This window comes from Orbicella franksi, chromosome 1 (assembly GCF_964199315.1).
Source record: "Orbicella franksi chromosome 1, jaOrbFran1.1, whole genome shotgun sequence".
Lineage (NCBI taxonomy): Eukaryota > Metazoa > Cnidaria > Anthozoa > Scleractinia > Merulinidae > Orbicella > Orbicella franksi.
In genome coordinates, this window is record NC_138145.1 from 20,054,303 (window position 1) to 20,067,985 (window position 13,683).

Genomic DNA, 13,683 nt, shown 5'->3' on the forward strand with positions numbered 1-13,683 from the left:
GAGTTTACTGACTTTAATGGCCATTGAGGAGAGGAGGTTAGTTAACAACAACAACAACAACAACTTTATTTATACTCCGCTAAAAATTAAATGAACAAAAATAAGTTAAAATAAAAGGAGTACATGGCTGCCCGAAATAACCTTAATGGGTTAATAAGACTTGGCAGCCATCCTCAGTGATCAATTATTTATTTGGTTCAAATAAGGAGAGAAGTTGAGAGACTTTTTAAGTGTTGGTGTGGTTAAAGCAAAAGCAAATCCCTCAACTGGGAAGAAATAGAAAACCGTGGTCGTTGTGGGGAGGTGGCCGTAATTAGTTAACTTAAGGTTCAACTGTATTTTATAACTCACTCAACTTATTAAGTAGGGCAGTGTTGTGCTCCCGATGCTAACTGAGATCTCATTCTTCCCTCATAAATCCTAGTATCTCGAGAGATACTCAATGTTTATATTTATATAACAGCTTTTCCCCTAAATCTCTAAAAGACTGGAGGTTTCTACCTCCACCAGTAGAACTAAGACACTGAGGCACCTTTGAAGATTTTTTAAAATTAAACCACCTCTTAGAGTGCTTGTCCCATCCTTCCAATTCATCCGATGAATTAACTGCTTTCCCTTGGCTTGATGGGAAACCTTTGCCAAGCAACAGCGTAGATTTCTTGATCTCTCTTTCGTGTTCTCTCTTTCCCAGCTCCTCGTCGATCAATCCTCTTGTCACTGATCTACCTCTTCCTCTGCGCTTGTAACTGAAAACAGCCTGCTGTTTTCATACTCCAAATTCGATAATCTAGACCATTCAGCGTCTTGTTAATTTTTCAGCAAATTACTTATTTAGTCTTTTTAGATATTGATATAGCTGAGTCATGCTGAGTCAGTCAACTCGAGAACTTTCCCAAGAAATTTATACAATCATCAAAGATCGCGTTTGCACAAGGGTCGAGAAGTTTCTAAATAATTATTAAGTCTGATCCTCAAAACAAAGTTTTATCACTTATGAGCAAAATCAAAATCAAAAGCCATTTTTCAGTTAAATTTTGGATTAATTTTGAAAGTGTTTGCTAGTGTGACTATAAAGGTGTGATTCGACGCACTTTGCTCCAGTCCCCTGCTTTTAAAATGCATGACCCCAAACGGCAAGTACTGGACCGATATTACGACATAAATGCGGAAAGCTTCACGGCACACATGCGTCAGCGGAATTGTAGCACATTTTCAGAGTTAAGAGTTCAATTTCCTTGAAAAAAAGGCGACTTTACCCTTTAGTTATGGTCAAGGAGACGACATTTTACGGTAAGGCTTTGAATTTACTTTTCTTTGGCCTGCTTGCGCTTTATTTCAATCAAGGTTTTTCGTTGTACGAGCTGATTGTTTGTTCGCCGGGTGTATTTCACTTTCCTAACAACGATCGAGCCGCATGATCGTTTTATAAATGTCATTCCGCGTTCTTTCTACAGATCTTCTCGGTGTTCCTCCAAGTGCTACTCCAAGTGAAATAAAGAAGTCTTATCGTAAGCTCGCGCTGAAATATCACCCAGACAAAAATCCTGATGCCGGTGACAAGGTACACATGTAAACCTAGTCAAGTTGCGTTTTCGGCGTTCCCTGAGTGCAGTGTCTTTCATTATCATCTTCAAGATTTTTAAGCTTAAGTTATATGATGGCACAAAAAGGCTGGCTGTGTAGCTTACTCTGTATTGCTTACTTCGAATTTATCGAGAATGAGATTGGGTCAATTAAAATAAAACGAGGACTTTGTTTTTAAAAACCAGACAGCCACACGACGTTCAATATAGTTCAATAAATAAGACTCTAATCTGGGCTACAGACTGTGAAGACCTTGGTTATTGAGGTCTACAAATACACTGAAATCGGCGTTAAATCCGTTTCTTAATCTTCTTGAGAAGGAAAGCCATAATCTTTACGTTAATCGTAATGCTATCAACATAAGTTACAAGAAAATTACCCAAGACATTCTTATGTAATCGAATTTGTAATTTAGTCTTAATTTCGAACGGCATGTGTGTGTGTTTTACATGTGTTTTATGGACATTGAACCGTTATTAAACTTATTACAGAAATGGGTAGTAATAAACTGTAGTGCAGTGATCGCTTACCTTAGCTTTTCTGTAACATTTTTTGTTGACACTGGCACTGCAATTGTTGTACATGTGACACTCACTGGATTGGATGAATTAACACTTGTTGAGAAAGTGGACAAAAATCATACAGGGTGGATTTGGATAAAAAATAACTAGCATAACAAATTGCTCCTTGTCTGTGGTAGTTCAAGGATGGATACATGTATTCTCACTATTCTCTGGATATAAATCACTCCCCAGTTAAGATATTTGTTAAACACTTACAAACTGGATAGCGATTACTCCACCAGATAGTGTTATCCACACTTTGTTTACTGTTTACAAGTTTGATAAATCATAACTTACAGTAGGATTTGATAAACAGCTAATACTGACCATATCAATAACAAAATTTTCAGTTAAATTTCATGGGAGTTCAGAAAGAACTAATTTAAACTTATAAGTAAGAGTGCATTTATGTGATGAATAGAGGTATAGATGCCCAATTTCTGCTGTCCTCTCTGATTGAATTTTGTCAAAATATATACTATTATTTAAAACTGGATCATTACATAATGCAGTTCAATAGTTTTCACTGGCTTAACCATCAGGGGATATGAGCCATTATACCATGCTCTACAAAAATTAATATGGAAAGCGTTTGCGTGAGTTTTGGGGTCCCTTTTAATAAAACAATTATTCCACTCGTACTTGTTGGATATGAGATGATTTTAGCCAACTTGGTGCTACATGCCTTGTTGGTTATGTACCATCTCATGTCCAATGCATGCTCCTGGAATATTTTGTCATCATGATAAGTTCGTGTTATTAGAATTATACCATCACAGCTGTAAGTAAATATAAGTCTTTGATTTACAGTTCAAGCAGATTTCTCATGCTTATGAAGTCCTGTCAGATGAGAAGAAAAGGAAAATTTACGATGAAGGAGGAGAGGAAGCGCTGAACAGTGGCGGGGACATGGGTGGATTTCATTCACCTATGGATATTTTTGACATGTTCTTTGGAACAGGTCATGGTCGACACAGAAGTAGTCACGGTGAAAGAAAAGGGAAGGACATGATTCACCAGCTCAAGGTACATGTTCTCTTCTAATTTACATATTTATATGAGTTTTATGAGCCCTAGGATTTTACAGTAACAATCGTTTCCGGTACCCTGTCGTTACCATTATTGAGAAATAACAGAACCGAAAAACCATTTGCTACGGACATCGTCAGCCTTGAAGGTCAAAATTTGTTTGATAGAGTGTGCAGTTCCTTTGAAAAGCACTCCTTGTTTTTTCACTTCATTCATCTGCATTCTTGTATCTGTCCCAAAGTGCATCACACAGTATGTGCAACGCAGTCTGAAGCGGATTTAAGATGGTGGACAAACGGCTGATAAAGGCTGAACCAGCTACAATATTATTGGTTTTCTTTCCAGCAATGAGTTTACGTGGTCAGCATCCATCGTAAAGCAGAAGTAGAAGAGTACAAAAGTTCTCTCTGTAAAATTAACAATAATTAAACAAGACCAATGCGGAGGATTTTGCATTATTTATAAACTAACTAGCTAAGATACTTTGTATTCATTTCATTTTCTTCTGTATTCTCAACGCTATTTTCATTTTCTTTTATTTGTGTCCAAATAAAGTGTAAAATTTTGATGCAAAAAGTATCCCTCACCGATTGTTTTCCGTGATCTCTAGACACAGAACCAAAAAAGTGTTACTGATGAAATTTGAAATCCTAGGGCTTGGTTTCAGAGTCTGTAAAATGTGCATGTGTTGCTTGTTATTAAAATGTACTCTCTAAGTGTTGATAAAGTTTAGAAAACAAATCACTGACATTTCATTCTGTGGGAGAATTCTTAAGTAGCAAGGTTTATTTTGGGAAACAGCTGCATGATGTAGCCATTCATTATAGTTCTGCAGAGTGGTCGGTATAGTTTAGGGGTTAATGCTTAGGACCCTGGATTACAGTGGGCACTACAGATTAGACTAGAGCTGTGTTTTTCATGGGGAAAGGCTTAATTCTCTCAGGGCCTCTCTTCATTTAGAAGAGTAAATAGCTACATGTATGTACTGGTCATTGACTGGAAAGGGTACTAACCAATAGATCTGAGACTTGAAATGAGCTTACAAACCATGTAATTAAATTCATCTAAGGGTACTGTAGCAGTGCTGGAAATAATTTTGCTTCTTTAACAGGACATGTGTCCTTTCAAATCTTCATTTTGGTCGGACATCATATCAGTTTGACCGGACATTAATTTACATAATTGATTAGCACAATTAATTAGCATAAGAAAATTTATTAGCATACTGTAAAGATTTTCAATACAAATCGTTCAAAACTGTATTTAAATTTGATTTATTTATCACTTATGATTAACTAGATGACTTTATCTACTAGATGACTGCACCAATCTCTCCTGGTTATCTCCTGATTATATGTTCTTCAAGCAAACCTAGTTTTCTATGCAGAAGCCCATCACCAGGAGTGTGCAACTACCTCAATTATTCCTGTCCCGGTGTTTTCACAGACTGATCTATTTTTAGTCTGAATTTACCGAGAATTCAGCCCCCAGCCGGAACCTCAGTGACCAATCACAAGCACGGACTTTATAATTTTACTGGAAGATTAGGTTGCCATGTCCACCTGAGGCCTCCATTTCTCCCCTTACTGATGCGTGCCCATATAGATGGGAACTGACCTTTTTTGAGGGAAAAGAAGCCTGAAAATAGACCGGTCTGTAAAAATCCTGTGACATAGGCTTAGTATGGGAGTTGCAGGCTCCTAATGATGGGCTCCTGACCAAAGTTGATTCTAGGGTACATACATGAAGGGCTAACAGCATATCGCAATGCACGTAATGGATAATAGGGCGATTTCTGAAAAGTACTATATTTGGTAAGTACAGGAAAGATGAACACTTCTGCTTTATGATATGGCAGAAGCCCATAATGGGCTCCTGGATATGGCTCAGACAGTCAGTGCAAAGTCAAGGGCCCAAAATTTAAAATAATGCTTGAGTAGCCATTTGGTGAGTAAGTGATAAAAATCAAGTGGAATTTTATTCAGAAAAGAACTCAATGCATAACATCTGTAAAGAAAAAATTTCCAAGACTTTTTTGGCCGCTAATTTTGTGTATGCATTACAAAAGACACAATCGGTATGCATACATGACTAACTCAATGCTCAAAGGTTTGCAATGCATTATAGGGCGATTTCAAACACGATCAGCCATTTGCAAGTTTTCCGATGTGAGGGAATCCTTTACAGCAAAGCAAAAGGATACATTGCTTTCTTTTCTTATGTTGAATGATACAGAAGCAAAGATCTTTCACTATGTATTTCTGGAAGGACATAATGACTGAGAAAATAACCGTTATTATCAACACAGAGAAACGTAGTCGCCATTTATGGTAGCCTGTGAACGCAGACATATTTTCGGTTGTCGACTAAACCAGAATTTTTGGTCGCCAAAGATGAAATTTTAGCCGCATTGGCGACCGTACCGGTCGCAACTTCAAGCCTTTTTAACAATTTATATAACCAAATTTTATGGATGGACAATAGGTGTTGGTTAAATGCTCGGACATCATGTCTGATCAAAATGTGACATATTCAAAATTTGGTCGGACAATGTCCGATGACTGACTGTTATTTCCAGCCCTGGGGTAGTTGAAAATAATCCTGTAAATTGTTTTGTTATTACTGTAAGGACATGTTCGAGTGGATTATATAACAGGAATAAAGAGGGGAACCAGATGGACCCAGTAATTTTGAGTTATTGAAAACATCCAGCGAGTATCACAAACAACTGACTGTTTGTGGCAAAAGTGCTGTTTGTCAGGACATTTTGACCATGTCACAACTGGTACCATTACAGAACCTGATACAATTTACAGTACTTAGCTCAGTGAGGGCAACTTTGACTTTAACAATAAACTTGCAACACCTCTGTTATTTGCTTCAGTATATACAGATGTGAATAAGTCAGTGAGATTTATTCATCATGTATAATGCTTTATTTCATTTGTTAGGTTTCTCTGGAGGACATGTACAATGGTACAACAAGGCAGCTGGCCTTGCAAAAAAATGTTGTTTGTTCTAAATGCGAAGGACGAGGAGGGAAGAAGGTGTGTACGCTGTATTACAGCTGTAAGTTGGTTATGATGATTCTAAGTGATGCTTTTGTGTGAATTTTTTTCCACAAAAGTGCCTGAATTTTTGCATGTGGTTTTCAGTTTAATGGAAATAATGTTAAAAGAAATAATGTTGAAAAACCTCAGTTTTCCTGTGGCATCTTTTGGAGATCTTTTGTTGCACAAGAAACAAAAAAAATATTTTGTTTTGCTGAACAATGAAATCTGCAAAGCTTGTCACATTAACTGTTAGTTGATGGAGCTGAAACAAATTATTATAATCATATGATTTAGGCACTTTACCAGGGTCCAAAATTGCGCTTTCCTGGTCATCAATGCAACTAAAAATTTTGCACTGGTGACCAGAATTTCACAACTGGTCGCCAGCGGGCGATTAACTAGTTCACGCCACGATAATTATACAAACAATAACTTTGATTTTCAACCAAATCAATCAAAATAAAATTCAAAGCTGACAACCAATTAGTCACTTACTTTTTACCTTTCCGCTAATTTTGAAGTATAAAACTGACTTTCCTGTTATTATAAATCTACTACAATGTTTCACAGCTACCATCAGTGCGAAGCTCGCCACCATGTTTTTTCAGCGGTTTCCCAGAACATACATACATGTATTGCGGGCGCTAGAGGCCACATGTGTTCTTTATTTATTCACGTGATGTGTGTTATAATATGCATTAGCACGTGCCTCTAGGGACCTGTTCCCGCAGTGCTTTAGTTTATTTAGTATTCTGTTATAGCTTGAAGTTTAGTTGTAATCGTGTCGGGTTCGAGTAAAGTGTATTTCGTTTTCACTCCGTTTGTGTCCTTCGTAATATTACAATGTGGTGTCCAAAGATGTTCTGAACTCTTTCCATAATTTATTTCAAAGTGGAGACTGAACATCCCCGATGAAATTAGTTGAGGATTTAGATATTCTTTGGGCATCAAAAGGTGAAAATGTAGATCTGTCAAAGTGGTCAAAAAATGATTTCAGCACTGGTTTGATTCCTGATTACATCGATTGCAAATGTTTTGCCGGCAAGCCCGTGGCAACCAAAAATTTTGGTTTGTGTTTCACTGCAAAGGAAAAAACTTTGCTGATGCTTTTTGCCAACTACATTTTTCCATATGGCAACTGAAAGAAAAATTTCAGTCGCCAGTTGGTGCCTGCCTAAAAAAGTTAATTTTGGACCCTGTTTACCATTGCATCTTACATTGTGTACTGTGCATACTGACATGGCTCTCCAGCAAATTATAAAAATGAAATAGAATTGAGCTTTTATGGTCAACAGGTAACTGAAATAAACAACTCTAAGAAGAAACCAAGCTGAATTTTTACCCAAAAGTATCATGATGGTGTACTAAACATCACCCACACTTGGCAAAACATTCAGTTTCGTACAGTGTAAGTTCTGTTTTTTAATCCAAGATGATACAGCCAAGTTGTGTGTATTTTTCATGTGAATGCATGGTGCATGCAACAATGAAATGGCTCAAAATGCATGAATACAGACAATTTTGGCTGCTTCCCTTCATGATACATGTAGCTCGGAATACAATTCATTCTTGGATGGTATCTGAAGTTGACTGTTTGCTGTTTGCAGGACTCAGTGGTAACTTGCAATACATGTCATGGCAGTGGGATGTATATCAGGATCAATCAAATTGCTCCAGGGATGGTGCAACAAATTCAAACGCAATGCAGAGATTGTGGTGGCAATGGAGAAAGAATATCAGGTATTTCCAGCCACCATGACTTCTTGTGTGAAGGCAACTTGGAGACAATACGAGTGCAACTCAATTAAGAGTGAAGATCATGTGCCTCAGAGTTGTGTTCCTGAAATCTTCATGTTGTAAGAGAAACATGTTGAGGACTACATAGTAATTACATACACTGTAACTTCTGAGTATCGAACAATGGTGGATCTTTAAAGGGTGCCCAAGGTCTAGGTACCCACCTTATCCTCAAACATATTATATGACCACAAGGGCTCTAGATCCCCCTTTCTTCAGAATAAAACACCCGACCCTCTGGGTGACCCCTTTTTATGAGCAAACAGGGGTCCATTCTCACCTCCCCAGTCTCACGAGCCCCTCAGATTCTCAGTGAGTAGAAAAATGCCTTGGAAACTTGAGGATCTAACCTTCTTGGAGGTACATGTACTGTACTGCTTTCATCAACATATTTTTTGTTTGTTTGTTTTAGAAAAGGATCGCTGTAAGACCTGCCAGGGAAGGAAAACAGTCAAAGAACGTAAAATCCTGGAAGTTTACATTGATAAAGGTATGAAAGATGGCCAGAAGATCACATTTACTAGTGAAGGAGACCAAGAACCTGGTATTGAGCCAGGTGATATCATTATCATCCTTGATGAAAAGCAACACCCAGTCTACAGGCGAAGTGATTTAGATTTGCACACAACTATGGTACGTAAATAATTAGTTCTGATGTTACATTTATTGTACTGTATTTTCTTGATTGATCGTCCCCTACATTGATTTCAAATGTGGCTTGGTGCACCCGCATTATTTTCACTCAGTCTGGTAAATGCCATCAGTTTGTTAAGAAAGAGATTTTATTCATTATAATGTATTATATATACACTGTAATCATTACATCTATAATGTATAATCATTATAATGTATGACAGCCTTTTTAATTGTTTTGCTTATTTTTAACCCTTTACCCCCTAAGAGTGCAAATTGGCACACAAGGTCATAACTTTGTGAATATTTGATAGATTTCTATGAATTTTTGCCATGAAAATTGTCTTGAAAAGATCTGCTCATTGAAGTCATAAAATTTTGATCCCCTCCCATTCAAGACATGGTTGACCACCCTCAGAAGTTTTTAGTTCCTTCTTCAGGATGCAAATGGAATGCAAGACTTGTTTCATATCAAGCTATGCACTAAGAGCTGCTAAATAAGCTATAGTATAGGGGTATACCTAATATAGTAGAAGATTGATACATTTTTGAAGTCGTTCATTTTCCCATTTTAAAGCAATTTCTCTCAAAAATGTCTACCTCCTTCATAGCTGCTGATGTCAATTCTTAAATAAGCTGATTAGTGGCTTTCAAATGGCATATTGTACACAGGTAGAGTGTCTTTATTTGCCGATTTGGGAAAAACTGCCATTTGCCTTAGGAGGTAAAGGGTTAAGTGAGGGTATATCTTGAATACAGGCAATGCTTAGTGGGTGGGTGGGGGGGGGGGGGGCAGATTTACTACTGTACTCCACCTTTGACACCTGGTGCATAATCAAGAAACTAATTTATTCAATGATAAAGATTTTCTCTTCACTTTACCTTCTTCCCTTTTCATCGATGATTGTGGTTTTGCATTGTGGAATTTCAGTTGCCCTGACTGAAACTTTTACATACAGATGTACATGTAAGTACATGTGTTTCAGTCAGACCTCCCATAAGTGGGCATCCTTTGGGCCAGAAAAAATGTACACTTAGGAAAAGGGTTCAAATGTGGAAGTGTAGTACATGTTTAATTGGTGCGTATGGCTGCCACAATGGCTTAGTGTCAGTCCATGGGTGTCAGTCCAGTCAGTTCATGTATCAACTGGAAATTAGACAGGACAGTCATTTGATGTATTTAAGAAGAGTTATCACAGTTTACAGATAGAATTACTGGTGTCAAATTATGTTGCACCTGACAGGTCATCATTGATGTGTAGTTCCAGAAAATATCCATACCCACCTCAAGCAAGGTTAACGGAAATTCCAAAGGGGAGGGGGATTTCAAAAGCCCAATTTTTTAAAGGAAAGTATGGCACTAAAATGGAATTTCCAGAGGGGTGGGGGAGGGAGTTCAAGCTAAAAAACCTTCTGTGGGAGGGGTATGGATATTTTCTGGAACAACACATTACAATGATCACTTTTTCCCCTTTGCAGGAAATTGAACTGACAGAAGCGCTTTGTGGTTTCCAAAAAACGATTGAAATGTTAGACAAAAGGCAACTGGTCATTACATCTCACCCTGGAGAAATCATTAGACCTGGTAAGTTTCTTCTATTATGCCTTGAGAAAATTATTTATCACCAAGTTACAGGAATGTCCCTTAATCATGCTAATATACAGGTATTATTATTATCTGCAGGTGAAATGAAATGTGTGAGAGAAGAAGGAATGCCTAGATACAAAAATCCTTACGAGAAAGGACAACTCATCATAACATTCTCGGTAAGCATGAGAACATATGTATATCATAAATTTTACCTAGAAGGCATTATGAAAACAGTATAACAGTAACTGATATATAAAAGTCATGTAGATTGCAAGGAATGTTTAGGAATGTTCACGTTTTTTATTGCTAAAGCTACATGTACACAGTTATTGTATCTTGTTTCTGTAAGAAGGCAATTACAAGACAGTGAGAATTCGGTTCTTTTGGCAAAACAATATGCCCAGATCAAGTCAAAAGTTCCATTACAAATTAAAAGTCCCATTTCATGCATATCATTTATGGCAGTCAATCTTTTTGCTGCGTCTTTTTGATGGTGAGATGATTTTAGATTGAGAGTCATGGCTTCCAATGGTTGTGCTCCTCTGCTGGTGCCAGGCCCTTCTCTAAAAAATAATCTACCTACATGTACCTGTGTTACGGATTAACCAAACCAACAGCATACAATATAATCCACTGACTAGGTAGGGGTTTATCAAGGGGTTTGTGCTCATTGACCCTTTGAATAGCTTGAAACAAAAGTTATAGTTAACCTAAGTGGCAGATTCGTAATGCTCTGGCTTCAATGCAATGGCATACACTGTACGCTGTGTTCTGTAAGGGTCAAAGCTTACATGTAGCTGTACAGTATTTTGAAAGGATTGTATGGAAACAAAAATCTGGTAATTAGTACAATTTGATTATGTGACCAGCTGTCAATCAGAGCATGAGTCTTTTGGTTTTGATCAACTAATAACATTTAATGGTTTTTATGTGTACCAGATCAACTTTCCTCCAGATAGCTTCATTTCACCATCTAATATTCCTCAACTGGAGCAGCTGCTGCCTCCCAGAGAAGAAGTCATCCTTCCTGAAGAAGGTGAAGAAGTGGACCTTGTAAAAATTGACCGCGATGAACAAGAAAGGAGTCGCAGGCAACACATGGTAAGAACTGAATCGCATTTGGATCTTTCTGCATTTAAGATTGTAGGTGCATGTACAGTGTAGAAACAGGCAGTGTTGTAGATTAAAACAGAAGCTGGTTTAGTTATAATGCTAGTACATTTACATTTAGTTCGCTTTCTGGAACAAAGCTCTTTGAGACAAGTAATTATCAAATGTTGTTAAAATTTTCATAGCTCACTTAAAGGGCAGAAACATTTGCATTGCCTGCCTCCCATATTTAGAGAGTGGTTGATTCATCACGCAAACATGTGTATCTGGTTTACACATAACCTGCAATCAGATGCCTTATAACTCTTCCTTAACAATTTACTGTTTACCCTGCACCAAACACCTAGTAGTGAATATAGTCTAACCTTAAGTGGGAAGCATTAAATCTGGGAACGTTCTTCTACTTTAAGCCAAAGGTTCATCAACTTTTTGTCCACAAAATATATTCTGTCTCAACTGGTTATGCTACAGCTATGTATGTGCTTCCTAGTCAATATTAGTACATATGAAACCCAAAACAAGCTTCTGAAAAATATTTTTTGGGGGTGCAGGAGGGGGTTACATGATTGTTAGGATTTAACTGTTTTGTGTTTGTTTGTTTGTGTTTTTGTTTGTCATTTTAGCGCAATGCTTATGATGATGATGAGGACTTTGGTCATCCGCGATCAGGAGTACAGTGTCAGTCTCAATAGTGTTCAGTCTCCTGTATTTACACAGAATGTCATATGAAAAGACTGTTATAATGCTCTATTACACCTCTTTAGTATATCTCTATTGATCACTTAAGTTTTTTTTTTTTTTTTTGATCCAAAATTGGCTGGGCTTCAAACTGTGTCACCTTTTGGTCTGGCATTAAGTTGTAGGTATGGTATATCCTCAAATGTAATGGTTTGGCGGCTGTATGTAATAAGTTAAAAAAAAGCCAAGAGTAAACCCTCTTTAATTTCTCACTGAAGTCTTCTGTACAAGTAGTGTCTTTCCTACCACAATTATCTGATTTGCCATACTGGCAATGCTGTGGGTTGCATGGTGTGATGTTGTTGACAATGGTTTTGATGAAAAGTTGTTTGTGAAGAATTCTTGTCGTTTAGGTCTTTAGTAGCTCTTTCATCTGCATGAAATGCTTGTTAATGAATTTTAAAGCTGGCCATGTCTGACTTGCAGACCAATCAACCCAGAAAGGTCTGGCCATGACCAGAGTCTGTAGAAGGTACAGACTCCAGTAGTTTGATTCCAACGGTGCTTTATGGTTGCTGTTTGTTTTCTATTTGTACTAGTGTGCTTTCCATAGACCCTTAAAAGTCTCTGGTTTTTTGTTTGGTTTTGGAGAATCCTCTTTGCAAACAGTTTTGTGGTTAGGTTCAAATTGATACCGTGCAGTTTTGAAAGAACTCTCACTCTCAAATAACGTAATGTGAACTGAATAAAAGTAGTTAACATGTGATGCTACCTTCATTAGACTAATGTACATCCTGGCACATAACTTGAATTCCAAAAATACAAATATTAGAAAATCAAGTGCTACTAATTTACAACTTTGAAATATTATTTTATTTATTTGTTTTTTTGTAACATGCATTGATTGTTTTTAATCTTAGCTAGAGCTACATGTAGAAACTATTTTTTCTCAGTTTTAATTTTTGTCTCTAAATTATCTACACCACTTGACCTCAAGGACCACATAGATCCTGAAGATACAAACTGCTAAACTTCTTCAACTAGCAAACAGAACCAGACAACGTTGGGTTTGAATTTAAAGTAGTTTAAAGAACACAGTACGCTCTTGTTTTGCTCTTAGATTTTATTTATTTAGGTCTTTTTGCAAGTCAATTTAGAGACAACCAGATTTACTTGGAACTTTTGTTCAATGTCACGGTACTTGTGTAATAATTTATAAAGTTTAGGAAAAATAAAACAACTTTTGAAAGAATGGCTAAACTTTGTGGTCCTGTTTGAGTTGCTTGTAACATCAAGAAATTATTGCTGCGGAGCGAGCGTAGCGAGCGAGCAGCAACATAATCAGGATTTAAGAAGAATAGATGAAAGGGGATACCAATTCTCGAATTCATCACTTTTTACCAGAATGCATTGCATTTAACCAGAGTGCACTGCGCCACTTTTTACCAGAGTGCATTGCGCCACGAACAACCCGAGGATGTCACACCGTCTTTTCACGCGGATTCCAGTGTGAAAGGTTTAATAGCAGTTATGTTTTGCTCTGATTTACCTGTAAAAACGGTGTGGAGATCGTGCTTGACTTTCACAAGTCTTGCTCTTGTGAAAGTTTGTAAATTTGGATGATTAATTGTGACATCTTCATTTT

The 13,683-nt window shown here is 37.3% G+C and overlaps 1 protein-coding gene across 1 annotated transcript; it reads left to right on the plus strand.

Moving 5' to 3' along the window:
• Positions 1 to 876: 876 nt before the first annotated feature.
• Positions 877 to 13,298, plus strand: LOC145495811 (dnaJ homolog subfamily A member 1-like). Its single transcript, XM_081475395.1, has 10 exons — positions 877 to 1,290; positions 1,455 to 1,561; positions 2,958 to 3,173; positions 6,128 to 6,223; positions 7,837 to 7,969; positions 8,439 to 8,659; positions 10,139 to 10,244; positions 10,344 to 10,426; positions 11,190 to 11,351; positions 11,984 to 13,298. Exons 1-10 carry the CDS (start codon positions 1,266 to 1,268, stop codon positions 12,050 to 12,052), a joined length of 1,218 nt encoding a protein of 405 aa, XP_081331521.1. The 5' UTR covers positions 877 to 1,265; the 3' UTR covers positions 12,053 to 13,298.
• The last annotated feature ends 385 nt before the right edge of the window (positions 13,299 to 13,683 follow it).